Here is a 26,445-nt window from a genome sequence, read left to right on the forward strand (position 1 = left end):
ATATTTATATTTAAATTTATATTTTATAAAAATATTTTTATAAATAAAAATATTTATTTATTTATTTTGTACTCACTGTTGATGTCTGTAACCTTTCATTTGCAATAATAAAAAGACATGACATTTGTCCATTACTGTGTATAATATAAAATATGTATCTTTCTCTGTCTGAATTTACTTGTCCAGAGTCACACACATAGTTAATTAATTATTCATAAATTGTTTGGATAGTGACAGTATGAACAACAATAGTGACACTGTGTTGAGTGCAGTGCTTATGTTAGAGGGAGTGTAATAAAGTACATTTATTCATTTAGCAGATTATAGATAACAGATTAAAGTAAACTGCATCAGAATAGTCCGGAAGGAAGGATTACAATAGATTTTTTATTGAGAAACAGAATTATTTCAAGTGTGTTGGGGTTTAGACGATTCCTCTTCTTGGACAAAATCTCTCTAGCCTTGGAAAAGATTCTTTCACAAGGAACAGAGGATGCAGGGGAACGTAAAAATGGCAGTGGTACAAATGAGGACACTGATGCTTCTGTTGAGCCCAGACAGGGGAGGATTCCCTCTTTCTTGCTGGCTCCATTACCAGGAAAAAGGAAGAGTCACAAAAAGCAAACAAACAAATCCAAAAGGGCAATCCAAATCAAAAAGCAGTCCAGTCCAGATGCAAAAATCCAGAGCAATCCAGATCAAAAAGCAGTCCAGTCCAGATGCAAAAATCCAGGGCAATCCAAATCAAAAAGCAGTCCAGTCCAGATGCAAAAATCCAGAGCAATCCAAATAATCTTATCTAATTAATATAACAAGACTATAATATAGCGAGGCCTACTATAATAATAATAATATACTACAACTATTCTAACCTGATAATGTAATAATATACAGCCCTCACATATGACACAATAACGACACTGACACTGACAATGATAGTTATCTAACTCTCTGACTCTCGGACACTACTACAACTGCTTCTACTACTCCTGACAACACCCACAAGGTGGCGCGAGTTTCGAACCGCATTTTATCCGGAAGCGACACTCAGACCGAACCGATGACGTATCCACACAAACCGAGGCCTCGTTTGTCATTAGTCACGTGATTTTCACGTTAACAACACAAGCCTCGAATCGCGGCTTCATCTGGCACGCCCACTTTTTCTCGACACACGCTCCGACGCCTCGCTTCAAATGTCACATCACTACTTGGAGGAAACCACGCGATTCATATGGATTAGGTGAGTTTTTTTGCGATTAACCTTTTCAAACGTGAAGGTTTCATTAGTCTACGATATTTCAGTTTTTATTTCTAAGATTAACGGAATTCTTAAATGTTTTGCAATGAGTGATCATGACAGTATTTAGATTTTTTGTTAATAGAAAAAGTAACTGTTAGTGTTGTTTTTATTTTTTCCAAGTCGAATCTCGAAGAGATGAAGATACTGCTATCAGAAGTTACTGGTAAGTTTTAGTTGCTGCTTGCATAAATAAATAGCTCACTGTTTAGTTTTTGTCCTAGTTTTTTTCCAACATTTTTTCCTAGTTTCTTAGTCTAGTCTAATTTGTGTTCATTCATGTAAAAATCTATTTAATTGTTTTTTTGGGACAGCTGCAAGTCACTTGTCATGGCTTACAATATTTTGCACTACTTCTAATTTCCTTAACTCTTTGAAGAGTTTGAGAGTTTGTGTTTCTGTACATAACTTTTTTTTTGCTCTCAAAGTCAAAGGGGGCTGACTAAAACAAGATTAGCATTTGTTGTACATTTTAATTATTATTCTTGTTGGCTGCGTATACTTTTTCAGTTAAACGGTTAGCCTAAATTGCCCTTTTTTGCTGTGATACAGTGACATATGTAGACTTCACAGTTGTTCAAGAGCTATTTTATTAACTCCTTTTCTTAATTAACATGTTATATTAAATGTCTACTGTTAAAATATATGAACTAAGCATTACATGCTATGTTAAAGAATTCCATTTTTACTAGGTGAAAAAGACTTACTATTAAATGTAATAAATATGTACTTAAGTATGTTTTCAAATATACTTTAATGCATTTATAATACATTTAACAGTATGTCTTTTTCACCTTGTATGTACAACAGAGGGAAATGTCAAAACATTATACACTGTAAAAAAAAAAAATTACATCCCCAAGTCAAAAATTTCTAGTGACTGATCACATCTAAATTTTTCAATTAGTCTGACGTATTATTTCTCATTGAGCCAATGTTAACAGACTATTGCAACAAGAATTGCACTTGGGCCAATTAAAAAATTTAGATGTGACCAGTCACTAGAAAATTTTGACTTGGAGAGGTTAGAAATTTTTTACAGTGTACTGTGTTGTAATAAAAAACGTCTAGGTTACGACCTCTGTTCCCTGAGAACAGGGACACTGCATTGATGACGATATGGGGAACACCCTCCATGTAAACCGGTGTTTGAAAAGCTGTACAATCTCGGCAATAGAATTTGACTGGCGACAGCCTATGACACGACTAGTGCGACTCAGAAGAATTAAAGAGGCGCCTAGAGAACATTGTTCCCCAATAGCATCATCGAAGCAGTGCAAGTCAGGCTTGTGCACAATTCAGAATTGAATTGAGAATGACTCCTTAATTCCAATTAAATTCTTGAATTTGAATTGAATATGAATTGATGTCAAAAACAGGATCTAGAATTACAATTCGAATTTGAATTAAAGGAAGCAGAATTGCAATTCAATAAAAATTCAAAGAAATTCATATACATATTTTAAGTGAAGTGTTTAACAATGAAGCTTTATGATTGCATTATAATATGCGGGGCAGGAAGTGGCTCATTGGTTCATGTAGGTTGTCTACAAACCGAAAGGTTGGTGGTTCAATCCCCGGTTCCACTTGACCTAGTGTCGAGGTTTTCCATGAGCAAGACACGTAACCCCAGCTGCTCCCGACGAGCTGATTGGCGCCTTGCATGGCTGACACCGCCGTTGGTCTATGAATGGGTGAATGTGAGGCTTTGTAAAGCACTTTGGTGGCCATAGGTCTGTGAAAGCGCTATATAAATGCAGTCCATTTACCATTTAGTCACAGAACAAATAATTAAGTTTGATTTATTGTAATTGTAATTTTGTGGAACATGATGGAACAAGACTCCATTTCCCAGAATGCTTTACTTTAACCAAGTATTTCAAATGGTTGCTAAACAATTTGAGGTGGACATTTGTTTGAAAGCACAATTTGATGGGCAACACTGGACTTTTTAAGTTTCAGAAGTCCCTTACAACTTCACTCTGCACCTGTTGAGAGAATCTTTAGTGTTGCAGGAAAGATATTCAGACCAGAACGGTGCAGACTCAATGAAAAAACATTTGAGGAGCTATTGAGAATTAGATGCAACAGTGTTGCTCAGTAATTTTTTGCATTGGAATAAATGATAACTGCATTAAACAACTTTGTGTTTGTGTGATTACTTTGAAATGAAAATTACATTGGAACAAAACTAATTAAACAACACTGAGGGGGTAATTTATTTCAATAATTTGATCAATATCTATTTTAGAACAAAATGTATGCAGGGTTGAGGAGTAAATAGTTACGTGAAATGAATTTTCTGTTATTAAATTACAAAATTAAAGTAATTGTATTTAGTTGTATTACTGAGGTAAAATGTTTAATTCAACTAGTTACTAATCAACTTAAAACGAAATTGCTTTGCATTGATAAAGTTATCCAAATAAAGTAATCCAAACCATATTTATAATGGGTAAATAATAACAGTAAGCAATAACATTTACAAAGTATTCTTCCTAACACTGAATGCATGTGAGACTCAACACATTCTTTCTGTTGTGTGACTGTGTGGAATTTCTTTAAATTGCCATGAATTTAATTCCACTTCCTGTCATTCCAATTCAAATTCAATTCAATGTCCTGTGGGGCAGAGTAAATTCAATTCAAATTCCAATTCATGAATTGAATGGAGGCCAATTCTGAAATTCTGAATTTTGCACAAGCCTGGTGCAAGTTCCCTTTTGATAGGGAACAGTTACTTTTTTAACAGAGGTTAATTTTGCTTTAATATAAAAATAAACTCATCTTTTTCCCCTTTCATAGACACTGTGATCAAACAATTTCCAACACGTCTGAGGTGCAAGCACTGATTCGAAGGAAATGCAACAATAAGGCAAACTCAAAGACCAATCAGTAACAGTACTGTAACTGTTTGCAGCTATTAATGATTGCACTTTATTGACTAGTTAGGTTTATTGAAGTTAGTTTTTTTGTTGTTTATAATACCTCTGCAGATCACTGTATTTTATGTTAATGTATTTTTTTTACAGTTTACATATGCTGCTGTACTGATGTACACTGGGTAATACATTAAAGTTTACTAGCTTTCAAAGTGTGTGTTTTATACATTTTTTATGTGTGTTTTAATACACCATTAACATATTTAATTGTTTTATAAAGGTACAGTTCACAGTATTAAAATATATTTGAAATGATTTACTATATAAAAAAATGTGAGCAATACATAAATATGATTTGTATATATTATATATCCTTAAATTTTAAATAATTTAAGTGTATTTAAAATGCAATAAAGATGGGTTCAATTGTACTAAAAGGGGTAACAAAATAAAATAAATTAAAGCTGAAATAGTATGTTAAAAGCGTATTTTAGTTTATCTTCAGTGTGTCTCAAAATAGCACAGTTGAGTACACTAAGTTGATCTTAAGTTTATATTAAGCAGTACTAAAGGTAAGCTTTTAGTATATTAAGTGAAAAATAAGTATGTCGAAAATAGAGCACTTTAAGTACATTATGGAAGTGTAATAAAATGTATTTTAGTGCACTTTTTTAATCTAGGAATACATTCTAAGTATAATTTGTAAATTTAATATTATTATAATTTAAATAGTTTATTATTGTATTTAAAGATGGTTTCAATTATACTAAAACTGGTAACGAAATACATTTGTTGAAAATATGAAATAGTATATTAAAAATACACTTCAGTTTATCTTCAGTGTGTCTCAAAAAAGCACAATTGAGTACACTAAGATGATCTTAAGTTTATATTAAGCAGTACTAAAGGTAAGCTTTTAGTATATTAAGTGCAAAATAAGTGTCAAAAATAGAGTGCTTTAAGTACATTATGGAAGTGTATTATGGAAGTGTAATAAAATGTATTTTAGTGCACTTTTTTAATCTAGGAATACATTCTAAGTATAATTTGTATATAATTTATTATTATTATTATTATTATAATTTAAATAGTTTATTATTGTATTTAAAGATGATTTCAATTATACTTAAAGTGGTAACAAAATACATTTTTTAAAAATATGAAATAGTATATTAAAAATACACTTAAATTCATCTTCAGTGTGTCTCAAAAAAGCACAATTGAGTACACTAAGATGATTTTAAGTTTATATTAAGCAGTACTAAAGATGAGCTTTTAGTATATTAAGTACAAAATAAGTGTGTCGAAAATAGAGCACTTTAAGTACATTATGAAAGTGTATTATGGAAGTGTACTAAGTGCACTTAAATAAAATGTATTTTAGTGCACTTTTTTTTCACCTGGGACCTGCTACTGTAATATAGGCTTGTATTGGGTTTGTTCATCTCATGTCTGAATGATGTTATATCCACAGAAGTCACAAGACTCTATCATTTAAGGGACTATTTATCAAAATGTTCTCATAGGGGAGCACACCCCTGGATCCCGCTTGACAATTATGTTAATCAGGGCATATATATTGGTTTAGGGGCCCGCTTACCTCCCAGGGAAAAAAAGTTCAGGCTCAGGATTTTTTTCTACTATCACCCCTGTATATAAATACAGTAATAGATTCGTTGTGCAGTGTAACAGCGTCATTGATTTCATAACGAGTTTTGGAAAGTGTCCAGATAAACTCGCGCTGTGTGATTGACAGCTTGGCCGATTGGAAAGGGATTGTTCTTTGATCGCTTTCTGTATATTAATCACATTTTAAGTAAGATTATTTTCATCCTACTAAGAGAAACGATGTGAAGTTGATCGCTACTTCCATAGTAAATCACTACTTACCGCTTGCTGGAATATAGTTGAAATTGTCCCCTTAGTCAGTATGAAACGCTGAGAGAAGCCTGCTTGATCTTATCCCAGGTTAGAAAAACAGTCCGTGGTGAAATGGACAGAGCAAACTAACAACTTCAAATTAAACTTTTGCGGTATCCGATTATAGATAAACATCAACCACGTCTGTCGTTCGCCATCAATACGACTGTATTCCTGTGGGCGGAGGTTAGTCAAAACACGGTTTTAATTACGTCATTAAAGAAGGAAGTAGAGGGATGTAGTCCAATCCAGCCGTTTTTTGCAGGCGACTTCTGTTAAATAAAATATCTCGCTTGGCATTGAACTTTGAGCTTTATAATTTTACAGATATTATTTATACTCTAACAACAACATTACACACTAACTAAAGTTTAAAACATGTGATCACGAAGAACGGGACCTTTAACATCAGAAGTTAACAAACTTATGGGCCTCCAATTGCCTGTAAAGGCGTATTTGATAAAAAAATACTGGTGCACACTTGCAACTACAGTTGTGTACAGTTACTTTAGTTTACATAGTCTATTCAATCTGGTTTTAGAGCCTTTAATGTACACATATTATCCTCTTGTCGAATTCAAATGGGTCAAGCAGTCCCAATCAATCCCATTCAAAACTCATCACAGGCTGCGTTTAAGTCCACTTTTTTATGCCCTTGCCTCACTAACTTCCCTCCGTCTCATTCAATCAAACCTACATCAGAATGCCCACAACTGGCAGAACCCTTGCAATGGGTTTAAATGGAAGGCCCTAAGCACTTGATCACTTGTGGGTAAATTAAGTGCGAGAACTGCGTGTTGCTGTTATGATCGTCACAATCAGTCTACGGATCTACCTATGTAACATATGAGTAGACTCATATGTAGTATGTATGCAGAGTATGTATGCAGACTCTGAGTATTCCCAGAGGGGAAGTGCTTAAGGAAATACATGAGTGGTATGTCTAAAAGTGGAGTTAAACAGAGCCACATCTGACAGCAACGGAAAGGTAGACTGCTCCTTCTCCTGGTAGCCTTGAAAGTGGTACAATTCACCTGTCATAGTCTAAAAATGAAGTGGAACACACCCAAAGTCACTGGCGGTGTGATCGGCGCTCAAGGCTGTACGAGGCTCAACCAATGAGTAACGTGGTGCCAGGGTAACGCTGAAGCTTAGTGCATTGACCAGTACATGTAAAATGGCCTTTAACCATTGAAAGGATTCTACTACAAAGAAATTGGACATGGCTAACTGATTTTTGGTCACAAATTTATAATACTCTAATGCATTAATAACTTTTAACACTAATGCATTTGTAAATTCAATATATACATTATGTGTGGTTTAAGTCTCAAAATACGTTTAGGGCTACTATATGTAGAATATCAGATTCCAGGACTATAACTTTAATAGTTTTAATACAGTATGTGTTAAAATAGCTATACTAAAAAATATGCTATAAATGCATCAAGTCATTCCACTGAAAACACGTTTGCCCTACCAAACACATTTGCACCAGTCCCAGGGTCAGATGTTGGGTAGGTGATGGTCATGTTTGTGCCTGTGTTTACTCTTCAGTTCAGGTGCTGGTGAGGTGGTATTGTTGGTCAGCTGTGGAAAGTATTGAGGCTGCAAAACAAAATTTCTCTGTCAATTAATAGCCAAATAATGTGAAGTGAGCAACATGCATGACAAGATTGGAAACCCAAGTAATTTTTACATTTCTATGCTGCAGTTTTAAAATCTTTGATTCCTCCAGAAATTAGTCTCAATATTGTCATTTTTAAACATCATTTAAGTCAATCCCAATTCTCTAGTTTTCATCTCTTTTGTTTTCAACCAAAATCCGAAGTCTGATCGACGTTGGAGTCTATATCCTGTGCCTGCTGGGTAGTTTCAACATTATTTGTTGTTTATTATTATCATTATTTGTATTCCTCTTTAAAAGAAAAAAATATCAGCTGCAGTGGCAGACATTTGGTTTTTGGCCACTGAAAATGTGTACAATTTACCAATTTACTCATCGAACCACATTAAGATTACACAAAAAAATTGCTGTAAAAAATGGCCAAATTTTACAGTAACATGCTATTTTCCATTAAAACAGCAATATACCGTAGAAAAAAATGCATTCTGTGTGATATTTGTCGTTTTCGAGAAAGTAGCCTACAGGAATATACTGTGAATTAACAGTGCTCAAAGTCGACACTCAGAGGCTGTGTTTCAAATCACACCATATACCCTCATTCACTATTCCCTACATTAGTTCACTAATATAGTCCACTCGACTGAGTGAACAATTTCATAGTTAATTCAGTTAATTTTCTAAGTTACTTCAGACACTGATGAACACCTGCTGCAAACAAGCAGAATCACTGAAGCAAAGAGGAACAAGAAGAACAGAAAAAAAAGATTAAATCAACTGAAGATAAAATACATGAAATCTCTGAAGATCTAAGCAGAGCAGGATACAGCATTACCAGCTTCACTTATTACTAACCAGTTTGACTTTATTTCTGTCAGACGTCTACAGAAGGTCTTATTAAAAAATGACAGAGGTTTAGATGTGATTTTATTTTCATTTGATGTTATCATGATGGTGATCAATGATTGCTTTAGTTGGGCTCTTGACCCTTGACTTTTGAACAATAGATTTTTCTTTGGTTGCAATAGCTGTGTCTTCAAAATAGATTTGCTATTGCAAAAAAGCTGAAAGTAAAACTGTGATTTGACACCCAGAAAAGATGAAAGATTTTGGTGACACAATGGTGACAATCATAAGTTTCATGTTGCAATAGATGTTAGGTACCAGCATACTACAAAACAATCAGCAACAGCTGATTTCATTTTTGTTGACTTTGTTTCTACTACAACAAATGTGTCTCAAAAACATACAGTTACAGCAGACAAAGAAAAACTAATGTTAAAGGGGTGGTTGATTGTGATTTCACTTTTTTCATTTTAAATAGTGTGTAATGTTGCTGTTGGTGCATGAACAGTATCTGCAAAGTTGCTGTGCTGAAAGTTCAACATAAGCAGAGATATTGTCTTCAGGAAGTTTAATGCCTACAAAAACGACTCGAATGGGACTACAACGAGATACTTCCCGGGTTTTATACGTAACTAACCCATGCAAAAAAGGGGGCATGGCCATATTTCTGCGGCTTTGTCGAAGAGGAAGAGTTATAGTGGAGAGCTGTAGCCATGCCGTCGAAAGTGTGTTATTTTCACCCAGCTGTCAGGTCTTCTGTGTTCGGGCTTCATACGGACGCTGTAGTTCGTCAACAATGGCTAAAATTTATGTTTGATTATGTTCCTGAAAATTACAATCGTAATTTAGCTCTCTGTGCTGCGCATTTTACGGAAGACAGCTTCCAGAATCTCCACGAATTCAATGCCAGATTCAACAAGAAACTGTTACTAAAACATGAAGCAGTTCCAACTTTAAAACCAAAGGCAACAGTTGTTGGGCCACAACCTGTAAGTAGCCTAAGACTTAATCATTTTAAATGTATTTGCATGTATAATTTCAGACGTAATGTTTTAGTTTTATCAAGGACGTAAACAAATGCCAGCGCTGGCTGTAGTAGCCACAAACTACTAAAACTACAAACGCGTACAAACATTTTGGACCTGAATTTGTAATTATGTGGGCTACTAATTTTGTAAATGTATTTTTCCATGTAGCCTATACTTTATGATGTAATTTTTCGATTTGATCAAGAACGTAAACCAATGCCAACGCTGTTTGTTTATAGCCAGTTAGTTCGATGCTATTTTGTGTGTATAAGACAAACGTGTATAAAGTAAAAAAAAAAATATTTGTAGCCTAATCGCAGCAGCAAACTTCAAACTGCTGAAGTTAAAACAATAACTTAAAAAAACGGTATTACTCAGTCATTTATTCAGTTATATTAAATGTTTAATCAGGAGAAAACCATATCTCAAAAGCTAACAAGCAGCAGTAGCATTTTCAAGTAACAGTGTATCGAAATTCTTATATAATAATAGTAGAATAGAATAGAATAATAATAATAAAAAATGTACCATTCAGAAACGTTTTGTAAGAGCCGTGTTTGCGGAGGTTGCTTGACTCTCTTCATTGCCGCTTTCTGGGTCTGATCTGGCTCAAACTGTTACGGCAGTATTGACACCATTATTTACATTTGACCGGAGCACATGCAACTTTCGCCCGTAAAGGTAATGGGCGTGAAGTTTCCGGACAACGTGCAGTACGCAGTTTAGCCAATTACAACACACTGGCCCAACTAACCAATCTGAGCCCATTGCCTGTTTCTGAGGGAGTGTTTTCATAGAATCAGGAAGTCAACTGGTCGTTCAAATGACAGAGGAGAAAACGGCTTACCATAAAGGAGAAATTTATGAAAAAAAAGAAAACAAAAAAACAAGAACACGTTATATTGCACCCCATAAACACAATCATGCAAAGAAAAAAAGCAGTAAACCACCCCTTTAAAGTTAAGGATAAAGAGCCCTAGAGAACTAAAGCAAACACCGATCACCATAATGGTAACATCAAATGAAACAAAACAACATCTAAACCTCTGTTAATTCCCAATAGGAATTTCTGTAGACGTATGAAAAAAAATGAAAGTCAATCTGGTTAGTAATAAGTGAAGCTGGTATTGCTATTTTTTTGAGTTGTTTAATCCTCCTCTGCTGATATCTTCAGAGATTTAATGTCTTCTGTGGCTGAAGTCAGTTGTAGCTCTTATGCTTCGCTTTTTTATCTTCTTGTTGTTCCTCTGTCTTTCAGTGATTTTGCTTATTAACATCAGGTGTTCATCCCTAATGCTGAATCATCATAATTAATCACTGAATTATATTATTAAATTCAACACTGCTTCAGTGTTACTCCTACACTCTGTAGTGTGGACATACAAGTGTTAATTTAAAACTGAAGATTTTGCAGTGGGGTTAAAAGGGTTAAAAGTGTTAAATAAATAAAAAACAGAGTAAAGTGTAATTTAAATGTAATCAACTGTAGATTAATTTACGGCATAAAACTGTAGAAAAACAGCAATTTGCTGGCAACCACAGCTGCGAAATAACGAAAGATATTTCACTGAAATATTAGTAAAAGTTCATAGAAAAAAGTTATGCGAAGTCAATAACTGATAAGGAGTGTAAATATGCAAAAGATAATATAGGAGAGATCTGTTAGTTTAATTAATTAGTTTTGTGGGTCACCATTGTGCTGAGAGTAGAGCCTGTGCTTCAGTCAGTGATGAGCAGAGAAACACTGATGTTACAACTGCCTGTTGCTTTATTTAAAAGCAGTAACTGTGTAGTTGCTGATGCAGCTATAATCTCCTTGCTAAGTATTTTAGCGCATGCGTGCTAATGTTAATGTACTATTACACATTAGGTGTTTGCAGTTTTATATTAAGATATATTCATTTTCAGTGGAATCAAATGAAGTCAGTTCACAGTACTATCAGTATAAATACTATTTTTTGAACTCAAAATGTTTGAAGCAATCGGTTTCCCAAATGATACAAGTTACCTTCCATGTTTTTTGTCCGGTAACATACTGTGAAAAAGGAGAGCTGTAAATTAACGGTAAAGGGCTGTAAATTAACAGTATACATTTTGACCCCTCTACAAAATAGTGGATTACTCAGTAAATACATCCATTACATTTAAACAATTTAAATTTTAATTCAAATTTAAACAAATTCCTTTAAATAATATATTAATAATTTATTTCTTTATTTTATTAATTTTTTTTTGTAAATGAACACTTAATGTAAAATTTCCCATTGCTTTTTCTATTGAAATAATGGCAATTAATTACGCCATGGATTTGTTTTCCCTTGTGCTAAACTATGCCCACAGTAGTTGATATGTAGTGCATGTTTTTATACCTACATATAACATCAATAAATGTTTCCATATTTCAAGCACATTTGATGTGTCAAATGTAAGCTCAAACTAGTTGCAAGCTGTAGGCCTACTTGCCTGATCACCAGTGTCTTTGAGCCCTTAGGACATTAAACCAGTGTTTGTGCAAGGACATTTTTCTCCTTGTAAACCTAAAGACTTCACAAGTTCATAATTTGGAATCAAAGACTTTTTATTATTTACTTTTTTTACTTTTTTGAGTTTGAGAATATATTTTTAATTTCTTCCCATCAACATTATCTTTCTTTACTGCAGATTCCTACCCCAGGAGGTCTGCGTCTTATGCCTTTCTCATAGCGTCTTCCGAGACGATCATTTTCTCTGCCCCATCCTGTTCCCCCATCCTCCAGGAAGTATGGCAGCTCTAAAAGCTCTTCACAGGACAACCTGCCAGAGGGATCCATTACTAGGCAGGACTACAAAGACACAAAAACACATACACATTTACTTGTAAGTCTTCTGAACCCATCTTATAATGTTAGAAATCAAATCACATCATTCTAAGTATTCAGACCATGTACAACAGAATGTTAACAGTCTTAATACTTTCCAACTCAGCTAACTAACCAATGAATGAACCCATACAGAAGAGTTATGAGCAGTGAGTTGTTAAATTCCAAAAATAATCTTTACTGAAGGTAAAAAGGCAACAAAGCACAACAAAATGTATGAAGCACCATAACCCATACTCAGAATTTGTCCTCTGCATTTAACCCATCCAAATTAGTGCACACACAGAGTAGTGAGTAATGAACATACACACTGCAAACCATGACACACCTGCAGCAGTGGGCAGCCATTATGCTGTGGCGCCCGGGGAGCGATTGTGGTTAGGTGCCTTGCTCAAGGGCCTCAGTGCCCTGGAGCAAAAAACCTCAAACCTCACCTCATCCAAAAACAATAAGTACAATTTACTTAATTTTCCTTTGTCAAGTTTTTGCACGCATATTCTTAAAGTAAATTTCACATATGGATAAGTTAAAGTGCCCCTATTATGCCATTTTAAAGTCTCTAATGCTGTTTTGGAGTCTCCTATAACAGTTTTACATGCATCAAAGGTAAAAAAAAAAAAACATTTTCATTTTCTCATAATATACATTTGCACATCACCACATTTTCAATGATTCTCAAACGACTCGTCAGATGAATCAATCTCTCTAAATTTAAGGTTTACCACATACAGCGCGTGACGAAAACAAAAACACCCATTGCCATAATAACATCAGCTCTGATTGTCCTGAGGCTTCCTACACCGTAAACTAAACACAGTAACGAACAATGACGTCGATTTTACTATATCAATCCTAGCGCGAGTCCGATGATGAAACACTGGAAGAACTAGTTATTCAACCCGAACCTCCATCGCAAGGAAGACTCGAGCAGGACATTTCTCAGTAATACACTACTCAGTTTGAGGTACATTATGAGATGTTGCAACTGTAATTCCTCACCATCAGCATTAACAAAGCATGTCCATCAACAAGCCGATCATTTTACTTGTAAGTTACTTATTTATTTACTGAGCATGTTTCTAATGTATTGCAGTGAACATGTGGAAACTAACAGTGTCAATAACAGTGCATACATTAGTGGAGCTCTAGCATGAATGACTGATGTAACATAAATGTTGGTAAAACAAATCTTGCTCCATGTACTTTCCTCAAAGTAGTGAGAACGACAGACAATCTGCATTAATAGACACAGTTTTAGGTAATAGTGGCCCACAACTGATTAGCAGCAGTATTTCAGTAAGACAGTAATAATGTGAGTTAACCAGTTAGCAGGAGACCTACACAACATAAAACTCAAAACAAAGTATTTTGAAGTATCTTTCAAGAGGAAGCGGTTTGTGAATCCTGCATTGACTGTGGTATCATGGTAAAGATGAATTTTAACGACTTGTGGCAGGATGGGCTACTACCCCTCCTAATTTTGTAATTTGAGGTTTGGCCAATGGACTGGGACCATGGGTGTATAAGAGCACGGGCTGCCAGTCGCAGGTGTGTGTCATTTTCTGGATCAATTAAGGAAAATATCTAAACTTAGAAATATGGTCTCACGAAAATGATTTGGAGCTTATCATTCATGCTTTTGTGTCTTCAGAATATGCTGAAGGTTCCACGCACTCGTTTTCGTACTACAGGTGACCGATCCTTTCAGGCTGTTGCTTCTAGGCTTTGGAATGATCTTCCGCCCTCTGCTCTATTGACTCTGTTGATACCTTCAAGTGCAAACTAAAGACTAATCTATTTGTTCAGGCCTCTAATTAGCTACTTTTGGGTTGATATGATCTTGTATTGTCTTGGCCTTTTTATATTATGTGTATATTATGATGTAAATTTCTGTTGTGAAGCACTTTGTGGCTTTCTGTCTGTGAAAGGTGCTATATAAATAAAGCTTACTTACAGACCCGGGTGGGACCGAGTAGTTGGTTCCTTCCTAGAACTAGCTTTGGAATGATCTTCCGCCCTCTTTGTGCTCTATTGACTCTGTTGATACCTTCAAGTGCAAACTAAAGACTAATCTATTTGTTCAGGCTTCTAATTAGCTACTTTTGGGTTGATATGATCTTGTATTGTCTTGGCCTTTTTATATTATGTGTATATTATGATGTAAATTTCTGTTGTGAAGCACTTTGTGGCTTTCTGTCTGTGAAAGGTGCTATATAAATAAAGCTTACTTACAGACCCGGGTGGGACCGAGTAGTTGGTTCCTGCCTAGAACTACAGTTAATTTAGATTTTGTATTGTCAAATTATTGTTTTACTTTTGCATATCTCTACTTTATCTTAATGTCCATTTCTCTCTTGTTGTTGGCAGGATCTGGGCACCCGGGGGCAGACGAGTGACCTTCTTTGGGTGGTGGCATCCTTCACTGTGTGTCATGCTCTTCACTGACATTAGTCGGTGTGTGTGCACTGTGATTTGAGGGATTTTCATTATTTAATGGTGATATTCTATCTGCGACTGCCCCTGTTGGTAAGTAAGTTCCTTTGCCAGTAATAATTGAACTTCCCAAATGAGATGAGTGTGGCTGTCTGTCAATGCCTCTTTTAAATTGTCTATGCCTCTTCTAACTGTCAATAAAATATTTTTGTACGATTATGTTTGTCTCTGACTCAACTGGTGATTAGAACCTGTGCGTACCTTTAGAAGGCGCTTTAGATTCCTTGGGTGAAATTCCCAAGGTGGCGTAGTCGTTAAGAGATATCAACTTGAGTAAAAAACTGGCTTAACCTTCACATTGTAGAGCACAGCATCTTCTCGACATGATGCTATCCAGCATCCACAGGAATCAGCTGGCGGTTTGAGGGGGTTCAAGTTTTCCCTGGTGTGTGCGCAATAAGTGGGCGGGCAATATGCTAATGTTTCATCTTGACGTCACAACGAAACGGCTTATGACTCGTTTGAAAAACAATTCCCTTCATGGTAACCCTTCCTTTTACAGTCCCCTAATTACTAGGTATTTACCTGGTAAATATATGGTAAGTTATAGTTGGTTATTGGTAATTACCACAGGTAACAAGTATGTAAATGCAGAGAAACTACAAACTAACTACTAAGTATTTACCTGGTAAGCATATGGTAAATTATAGTATTTTAGTGTGTAATTACTTAAGGTAATTAGTATGCAATTACAGAGAAACTACCAGGTAAAAAAACACAGTTTATTTATTAAATTGTAATAATATTTCATAATATTACTGTTTTTTTTTTGTTTTTTTTTTTCACTGCAGGCTTGATGAGCATAAGAGACTTCTTTCAAAAACATTAAAAATAGTAATGTTTCCAAACTTTTGACTGGTTCTGTATGAGGTAAAAAATTGTGACTATATGGAAAAGGGAATGATCAAGTTATATGGTACAATTCCGGTAATACCATGGAAATAAACAAGGCTTCATTTTACAGTACAGTTGCACTTTACTTACTGAGTAAATTGTAAAAACATCTGCAAGGACATACCCAGTATTTAAGATCTGCCATGACATTAGGGAAAACTGTTCCTGCGGGGTAGTTACCAGGTAAGTGTAAGGTAAATTATTTGATAAACCCTCTATAAATAGGTGTAGCAATGAACAACAAGGTAATTTATAAGACAAGGTAATTTATTGGAAACTACGTCTTAATTTCAAGATAGTAATAAATAAACATGGACTGTTACCAACATAACCCTAGGATAACTACAAACCTAACTTGAATTGATGGGTAATACTGGAGGTGTTTCTAAAAATAGTCTGCCTACATTCTGAGGCAGTACACAATTAAATCGGAGTTATTACCAACCTAAACAGGTAACAAGTACACAGTACTTTGTTGAGTTGATATTTAACAGTGGTGTTTTTTTCCCTGGTAGTTTCTCTGTAATTGCATACTAATCACCTTAAGTAATTACACACTAAAATACTATAATTTACCATTTGCTTACCAGGTAAATACTTAGTAGTTTCTCTGCATTTACATACTTGTTACCTGTGGTAGTTACCAATAACCAACTAAAACTTACCATATATTTACCAGGTAAATACCTAGTAATTAGTTTGTAGTTTCTCTGCATTTACATACTTGTTACCTGTGGTAATTACCAATAACCAACTATAACTTACCATATATTTACCAGGTAAATACCTAGTAATTAGGGGACTGTAAAAGGAAGGGTTACCAACAACGAAGTAAATAGTACAATAAATAACATGTAAATACCATATATATAAAAAATACATCTGAATACAGAGACCTCAATACTTGGTAAAGCATAAAGCTCTCAATAGTTCCAAACAAAGCAGAGCTGTCAATACATTTGAATGGCTTTAAGCAGGATTGACAACAGCTTTACTATACAGGTATTTGCAGCAATTTTTGGTAAACATTAATCTGTGCATTGATTATTACATAGACAACATTTACAATATAATTTTATTCAGGAGAGTGATGGAGAGGTAACATTAATGTTAACATTAATGTTAATGTTGTTTTTGTATTTAACCCACAAGTATTCCTAACTTACTCCTTGGTGATCAAATGTGACCATACACCTTAACTATTTTTATTAATTAAATAAAAGTTCTATATTTTAGTTCAATAATATTTATTAAATATTTTGAGGAGATCTTTGTGCAATAATTATGGTCCATTAATGACCACTTAAAATATTATTTCCCCCAAATATTTATATTGTGTAATATTTAAGGTTAAAATTGAAAAAAGGATCTTAAATTCCAATGCAAAGAGTCAATTTGTGGTCGGAAAAATTATAATTTTCAATTGTAATGTCATTGTTTGCCCACTAGGAGCCTGTATGGCTCTTTAATAAATATACACACACACACACACACACACACACACACACACACACACACACACACACACACATATATATATATATATATATATATATATATATATATATATATATATATATATAAATATAATATAATGTATCTACTTGTCTAGTTGCTCGTAACTGTTTACTTATTTTTAGGTTTTGCATTTGATTAAATATTTAGACGATCAAATTCTAGATTTTTTAAATGTGAAATTTAAAAGAGCTAAAAACTTACATCCTAATATATTTCAATGATACCCGTATAAGCACACAATAGTAAATATTAAAGGGATACTTCACCGATTTTTCATATTAAACTATGTTATTCCCTTAACTAAGACGAGTTGATACATACTGTACCTCTCTCGCTCAGTTCGTGCACTCAATCGCTCTGGCGTGCGGCGACACTTTGATAGTATAGCTTAGCTCAGTTTATTCATTAGGGTCCAAACAGAGATGAAGTTAGAAGCGACCAAACACCTCCACGTTTTCCTTATTTAAATACAGTTACACGAGTAGTTACACGACCAAGTATGGTGAAAATAAAACGTGGCGCTTTTCTAAGCGGGTAAAAAGGATAACTATAATATATGGCGGGATAGCACTTGGGACTCGGGAGCACTTCGACTCAGTAAAAGTGCAGTAAAAAGTCACTCCTGAAAAGTCCTCTCCCCCTCTCCAGGGGGTCAATCCAGCGCTTGGATTCGTACCACCCCAGGGAGCCGCCATTGGCTAACAAGCCATCACCTGCTGTTAGCATTCCATTGACTCCCATTCATTTTGGCGTCACTTTGACAGCAAATAACTTTACATCTGAGGCATTTAAAGACTCCATTTGTCCATTGTTTATTTCTAAAGAAACATGACAATGTATAAAAGGCTCCATTACCTTGTATCTTACGTTATGGCCCTGTAGAAACAGTTTTTGTAAAAGTAGGCTAACGATTGCGTCATAACCACGCGACTCTCTGGAAATTACCGTATAGACAGGAGGAGAAGCTCGCAGTCAGTCGGGGGACGTGGAGGCATAAAGTCCGATAAAGTCCAGGGAGAAGCCCATAGAGAGTCATAAAGTTGCTCCTGCTCCTAGCTCATGGACAGCTCCTACTCACGCTCTCCGTTTCTGCAAGATTCGTAAGGGAATGATTCAGATTTCGCTTGGCACAGCTACTAGAAGACTTACAACTCTCAGACAGGCTGCTCACGTCACATCCACGTCGTCAAGCTCAGTTTGAGTCTGCGCAGTACGCTCAGCCATCAGGAAGTGAGTGCTTCTAATTTGCTTCACTTTTCTCCGTTGAAACCTATGGGGTCGCTGTGTCCAGTTTATATACTGTCTATGCCCCTCTCCCTCTCACTTCTGTCATTAGAACCAACGTGACTTTTTACTGCGCCGAGTCGAAGTGCTCCCAAGTGCTATTCCGCCATACATTATAGTTACATATATAAGCACCACTTTTTATTTTGTGTCACCATACTTGGTCGTGTAACTACTCGTGTAACTGTGTTTAAACAGGGAAAACGTGGAGGTGTTTGGTCGCTTCTAACTTCATCTCTGTTTGGACCCTAATGAATGAACTGGGCTAAGCTAAGTGCTATCAAAGTGTCGCCGCGCGCCAGAGCGAATGATTGCACGCACTGAGCGAGAGAGGTATGTATCAACTCGTCTTAGTTAAGGGAATAACATAGTTTAATATGAAAAAACGGTGAAGTATCCCTTTAATGAATGCAAGGGAATATTGAAATCAACCCAAGAAAAGTTTAAAATAGTGCTAAAAAAGGCAAACTGTATTCATCAAAATATCCCCCCCCCCCCTTACGTACAGTAGGCTATTTACATATGGATTGATGCTGCATTAAGATCAAAATAAATATTTGTGTCAAAGCATGCTAGAAACTACAGATCCACTGCCAAGGGCTACGTTTCCCTAAAGCACCGTAAGCCTAAATTGATCGTAGAACAATTGCTGCCAATCTACAATCTACTTAGGTTTACGATGCTAAATGCAGCCCTGGGCAGTGAATCTGTTGTTCCCAGCATGCTTTGCAAGGGACTGAATTAGGGGAGTAAATTTAGATATTAAGTGTTATTTTATGTGTTTTTCAGTGAAGGGAAATATGTTGGTAGTTTATGTTAATGTTCAGTTATGTTGGAAACTTAGAGTTGTTTCTGTTACTGAATTTTGTATTTACCTTTGTGCTGAAGAGTAAGCGCCCGTGCTTAGGATGTGCATTACGCCTGTGCATTATGCATGTAATGATAAAAAACAATGCTAGTTTAACTAATTTGCTTAAATTTGAAAATAAAATAAAAATAAGCTGTGTACAGAAATGTTTTCTCATTAAATAAATGTTAGGAATTATTTTTTGAGTGTATTTACATCAAGGTGGAAAAGTCATATAAAGCAAAAAAAGATTATATCAAACAAGTAATTTTACCTATGCCTAATCAGGTTTTATCTACTGACAGTTATGCTTCAGTTAAACCTTGTTTTTCAGGTTGGTTGAATTCAGTTATAATCAGTAAACTTAAATAATTTATTTCAAGAGAGGGAATGGTATATGTTGCACATATTGCTTGACAATAAATAATGAATTGTCAATTCATGATACTTTCTCATCTCTTCATTTTCTAATACTTCAAAATACTGTACATTGCTGTTGTTAAGAATAGTTGGCCTAATATTTATTTCAGTGATTGGTATCGGTGATCGGTATTGGCCAATACTGCTCGTAATCGGCCCCAAAAATCCTGATCGGAGCACCCTTTAACTAAACTCATTCTTCTAAACTCAACTTCTCTGCATTCATTCACTGTGGACTGAGCCATTCTGAAACAAGGAAAACATTGGATCACGAGCTGATCGTGTGAGCAAAGTGTGCACTTTGCTTTGAAACATGCAGGGCAAACAGACTATATACTTATTTAATTAAATCATCTTGACAGGAGTGCTGAATTGCGATGCATACTTGTCATCTATTCAAAAACCTGGGACCATGAAAAGGTCATGAAGTTAGTATTCAGTCGCTTGGCTAGAGCCTCCCTTACCTTGAATCTTGCCATGTGTGAGGTAAGTAAGGCTATGGTAACGCACCTGGGAGACGAGTTGGCCAGGTTTGTGTTAAGCCAGTTGAGGCTAAAGTTGCTGCTACGCTTGAATTTCTCTCTTACTGACCTTTCACCAATGTTTTAAGGTCCATTCACTTTGCCTTTCAAGCTTCAGGTAAATGCCAGTGCTGGAGTGGTCCTGCCAACCTATCTGCAACTTTATGCCTATTGATATTTACACTCACCAGAACCCCTGATCTTTCTCTCTTACATGTCTGACTGACTCTAACCAATATTTGATGCCTGGGCCCTAATTGCCCAGGAATACAACTTTAACCTCCAGCACATCCGTGGTAAAGACAATGTGGTAGTGGATGCGATCTCTAGGGCTAACATCTACGGCGATGTTATGATTTGATTAATTATCATTATTCATTTCCCCACTGAATTATGTGATATAGTGCGCATATTAGTAGCTACCAGCGCTGCCTCCCTGTGTTTTCACTTCCGCATTTGATGGGGGGTGCTTCTCAAACGGAAGGCTGCATCCTGAGGCTGTATCCATCTTAGCCCAGTCCTTCTGAGACTTGTAGGCTAGAATCCTCCTCAGCATTGAACGATAGAATGAGACGGTCTAGTAAGTGCGCTAGCCCCCTAGTAATGTTCCCGCCCCCAAGGTCATGGCAAGAAAATACTATTAAAACTTAATTGTGGAAAAATACTGTCAATGACAACTGTCGGTGGCCTCCCAGTGGTTTAAATGATTAGCAGTTAAGTGATTAATTTACACCTAAACACCATTTTTGTAATAACCCTGAAACTAAAATGGTTAAAATCAAAATTCATCTCTCTTTTGTTTCTTTCAGTAACACTGAATCATTTGGTCATATGTGTATACATTTCCAAATGAAAACTTCACCAACATTTTGAAAAATCCTAATCTTAACTCGACCTAGGCTGACTAGTAATTCATATCCCAAGATGCCCCTGAGAAAAAGTTTACATTTTTTTGGGGATTTATTTAATTGTTGTGGAGATATAGGATGGCATTTTTTGTGGGTGTTACCCATAATTACTAAATGGCCTACTTCTTATGAACTCAATGTCCAAACTTCACAGATCTTGAAAAAATGCCAACTTTCCTGAATTTCTGATGCTAGGGCAATTGCTTACAGCAATTTCTAAAAGCCATCTATCATCCATTTATAACAATGGTAATGACAGAGATGAAGGCTAAAATACTAATGTTGACCACCAGAGGGAGGCACAGGATAAGAAATCCTTTTAGGACTCAGGTTAAAATCTATGTAAATGGTTCAATAGGTTGACTTGCAGTTCACATTCATTTTTATTTGATCCATGAGTTTAATATATTCCAAAAATTCCAAAATATCATTAAATGTTTTGTAGTGCATAATATTTGGTCAGTAACTTGCCTAAATGTTATAATGCCAATCTGTGGACCAGCGTCTCAGAAGAATAGATTCGCTGCAGAGAAAGATGCCACAACAACAGTAAACAGACTCAAAGAAAATTAGTTTGAACACACAACGTGTATTTGTAATATAACACTCAACAGGTGTTACATTAATTGATAATTTAACTGACAAAATAAAAATAAAATAAAATCTATTTTTACCAACAAGAATGTAATTTCTTAAATCTAGCAGTTGTTTCTTTTGTTTCTTTAGGTCTCAACCCTTTTTTTATTTGGGTTTCAACAAGGTAAGTTCAACTCACTACATTGCAGCAGTGTTCAGTTAACTATATTGAGGTTAGATATACACACTTGTGTCTTTGGTAAGCAATCATGAAATTCAATCAAAATTCAAATTGATCAGTCTTTCAAGAAAAACACAGTTCTTTGAATAGTCTAGCAAAATAATTACGTGTCCTTTATCTGAGGATGAGGAATTTTTTCCCATCCCATAAAAAAAGAAAAAGAAAACCCAGTTATTCAACTTCCAACCATTCGCAGAGTTCAGAATGAGTTTCCTCAAACAGAAAATCCGAGAACAGACTCAAGGGGGCTTGTAAGTCCAAACCCTCCTCAGAATCACTGGAAGGCCAGGACAAATCAAGACTACAGGCACCAGAACATCGTAACATCAGGCAAAGGGCATCAATAAAACTTGGAAAGGGACAGAAAAAAAAAAATAACTGACCTTGAACAGACAAGGTCACAAAATAATCATCAATTTCTTCATTGTAAAAACATAAAATAAAGCTTTTAACTCATGAAAGTAAATTAATCACAGAACTTGAATATCTTGAATATACATACATACATCCCGGTCTGCCTTGCTGCCATGTGGTTTGCATTTGTAAGCTCCGTATAGCTTTCCGTTTTGAATCTCTATGTACTATCATTCCTTGTTGTTTATATCGCTAAATATATCATAGGCCTACTCATCAACCAGATATCTGATATTATATAATTTTGTCTGTCACATTGATCTGACTTCGCTAGCTTTAATCTAAGTCACTATCGCTCGCAAAACGCGCAGGCCTTCCTCTAGCCTGTTAATCTGGCATCCGTGTTTGCGGTCTTTTTTTCGCGCGCATTCGCGCCTTTTCGAGTCCATCAAACAACTGTGGTGAGTAGGATCAATCAACAAACACGGCGAGTCATGTCTTCTCCTATTATTGTCACTTGCACTTCATGTCACATGTATATGTCACATGAGCCTTCTCTGACAGCGCCAAGGGCTCTTTACATGTGATAAATGCAGGGAGATAGTCAGACTAACGGAGAAGATTTCAGAACTAGAGACACAAACTAGTTAGACAACACATGTCAGGACCAACTCATTGTCGTAATCATACTTTAGATCTAATATTGTCACATGGAATCAATGTTGATGCCGTTGAAATTCTGCAGCAGAGCGATGACATCTCATATCATTATTTAATCTCATAATACTTAATTTAGCCAAAGCTGACTCTGCGTTATAAATATGGTAGAACTATCACTTCTGCCACTAAAGATTGCTTATCCTGATCAGGTTCATCTTGTCAGCATTCCAGATAGCTTAGAAGAACTTGATGTTGCAACAGAAATGATTGACTCTCAGTTTTCCAGCACTTTAGACACAGTTGCTCCATTGCGCTTAAAGAAGATTAAAGGAAATAGTCCAACGCCGTGGTACAATGAGCACACTTGGGCCCTAATGAGAGCAGCCAGAAAATTGAGCATAGCTGGAAGAAAACAGAAAATATACATTTTTCGCATTTCGTGGAGAGAGAGCATGATTGCGTACAGAAAGGCCTTAAAAACTGCTATATCTGCTTATTTTTCAACACTTTTAGAAGAAAACAAACACAACCCTAGGTATTTATTCGAAACAGTGGCTAAATTAACGAAAAATAATTTCCAAGCAGCACAGCAGTAATGACTTTATGAACTTCTTTACTTACAAGATTGATAATATTAGAGAGAAAATTCTAACTATGCAACCGTCTACTACAGTATCACATCAGACAGTGCATTGTAGTCTCCTTGAGGAAAAATGTAATTCATTCATTGCTATAGGAGAGGAAGAATTGTCTAAACTCGTTAAATCATCTAAATCAACAACATGTATGTTAGACCCTATAAGCTATTGAAAGAGATGCTTCCAGAGGTCATAGATCCTCTTTTTAATATCATTAATTAATCTGTCACTAGAAAACTTTTAAGCAGGCAATTATTAAACCTCTTATTAAAAAAAAAACGCAACTTGATCCAAGAGAATTAGTCAATTACAGTCTGATCTCGAATCTACCTTTTCTGTCAAAATTAATAGAATAGGCAGTATCCTCACAACTATGTTCCTTTTTAGAAAGAAACGGTATCTGTGAGAATTTCCAGTCAGGATTTAGACCATATCATGGTACTGAGACAGCTCTCACTACAGTCACAAATGGTTTGCTCTTATCATCTGATCGTGGTTGTATCTCTCTATTAGTGTTACTGGATCTTAGTGCTGCATTTGATACCATCAACCACAACATTCTTTTGAACAGACTCGAAAATTATGTTGGCATTAGTGTAATTGCACTAGCATAGTTTAAATCATACTTATCTGACTACTTATCTGACCGATATCAGTTTGTAGCAGTAAATGAAGAGATGTCATATCGATCAAAAGTTCAGTATGGTGTACCACAAGGCTCAGTTCTAGGACCGTTGCTGTTCACCCTGTACATGCTACCCTTGGGAGATACCATTAGGATGCATGGAATTAGTTTTCACTGTTAAGGCCCTTTCACACTATACGCGATTTTGCCGCACGAATAATTCGCGCGATGGGTTTATTTTTTGATCAGCTGTTTGTGTAATGAGTGCTTTCACACCAAACGCGAATGTGCTGCGGCGAAAAAACGACTTTTATTTTTTCCGCTTCAGTGTCGATTTTTTTTTTACTTTTGCGGCGACAGAATAGGCTTCAGCCAATCACACACTACAAGGACAACGATTTGAAAGACAATGTGTGGCGTAGCATTGCCAACCAACTCGGTTATCTTGACTGTGAGTATGTTGTGTGATAGTTTTAGTCGTTGTATAGTCCTGTGCTGTGTAGGCTAGCAGGCCAAACTACATTTTGGATAGAAAGCTAACATTATTATCGTCAAAGATATAGAGACAGAGACCGTGTTTGCTTTGAACACGTAACAAAATGTAGTGAGACTATTTAGGGCTGCTTTTAGTACTATACTATTCTTTGTGTGATATCTACAGTTTCTAGTCGAATGGTTTTTAACTTACTTACTTCGTGTGTTAGCCTACATGTAATGTGTAGTTACATTACAAAACGCACTGTGTTTAGTTGAAGACGCAAAAAAACTGTGCACATAAGCATACTCCCCTTCAGACTCTCTGTTCTGTAAGATTGGGTGCATCCAAAACCTTCTTTTCTGTCTTTTAAATAAAATGAAAATTTAAACTCTGAACTCGTCTTCACTGCTATGACTATGACTGGATGATGATGATGATGATGAAGTGTGCATGTTTTCTTAGCTGTCGGCGCGATTCGCGGGAAAGTTTTGGAATGTTGAAGCTCTCTGAACGTCACAGACGTCGCAAATTCGCGTCGCGGCTGATGTGAATGGTTTTGATGCGAACTATTCGCACATGAACTATTCGCTTTTTCGTTTCGCTTTTTCGTTACGCATCCGGTGTGAAAGGGCCTTTATGCTGATGATACTCAGCTCTATATTTCTTCGTGCCCCGACGAAACGTACCAATTTGACTTGACTTGACTAAACGCCTTAGCTCCAGTTTATTTAACGGATCTTCTATCGCCCTATAATCCATCGCGCTCTTTAAGATCACTAAATTCGAGGCTTTTGGTCATACCTAGGGTATCCAGATCAACCAAAGGAGGGAGATCATTTTCACATTTAGCTCCAAAACTCTGGAATAGCCTTCCTGATACTGTTCGTTGCTCAGACTCGCTCTCCCAGTTTAAAACTAGATTAAAGACGCATCTCTTCAGCCAGGCATTTATATAATATTTTTAATCTTACAGTTAAATCCGGTCTCTAGTTCATAAACGCCAGAGGAGAACTGGCCCCCGACTGAGCCTGGGTTCTCCCAAGGTTTTTTTTTCTCCATTAGGTCACCTGATGGAGTTTTTCGGTTCCTTGCCACTGTTGCCTTTGGCTTGCTCAGTTGGGGATACTTAATTTAATTAATCAATCAACAATACTATTGATCAGCATTACCAAACGTGGACGTTTTACACTAGAAACAAACACTGATGTACTATTTTATTTAACACTGTGAAGCTGCTTTGATACAATCTGTATTGTGAAAAGCGCTATATAAATAAAGTTGACTTGACTTGACCAATTCACAAAATTAACGGAATGCATAGCTGATATAAAAATTTGGATGATTAGAAATTTCCTACTACTTAATTCTGAAAAAACAGAGTTTGTAATTATTGGGCCAAAAACCTCTGCATGTATTAACCCAGAATACTGTCTAACAATTGATGGCTGCTCTGTCAAGTCTTTGTTGTCAGTTAGGAACCTGGGTGTGCTCATTGATACCAATCTTTCATTTGAAAGCCACGTTTCCAGC

At 35.8% G+C, this 26,445-nt stretch overlaps 1 protein-coding gene across 1 annotated transcript in view; it reads right to left on the reverse strand.

Annotated features, from left to right (window-relative positions):
• Positions 1 to 7,608: 7,608 nt before the first annotated feature.
• Positions 7,609 to 26,445, reverse strand: part of LOC308693268 (cyclin-dependent kinase-like 1) — a gene marked incomplete at both ends in the record, with an annotated part of 54,298 nt that continues 35,461 nt past the window's right edge. Inside the window, 2 exons of the mRNA XM_081370069.1 lie at positions 7,609 to 7,710; positions 12,270 to 12,422. Coding sequence (XP_081226195.1) covers positions 7,609 to 7,710; positions 12,270 to 12,422 — 255 coding nt within the window. The remainder of the gene's footprint in view (positions 7,711 to 12,269; positions 12,423 to 26,445) is intronic.

The sequence above is a fragment of the Scardinius erythrophthalmus genome, assembly GCF_964197995.2.
Source record: "Scardinius erythrophthalmus genome assembly, chromosome: 7".
NCBI classification, from domain to species: Eukaryota; Metazoa; Chordata; class Actinopteri; order Cypriniformes; family Leuciscidae; genus Scardinius; species Scardinius erythrophthalmus.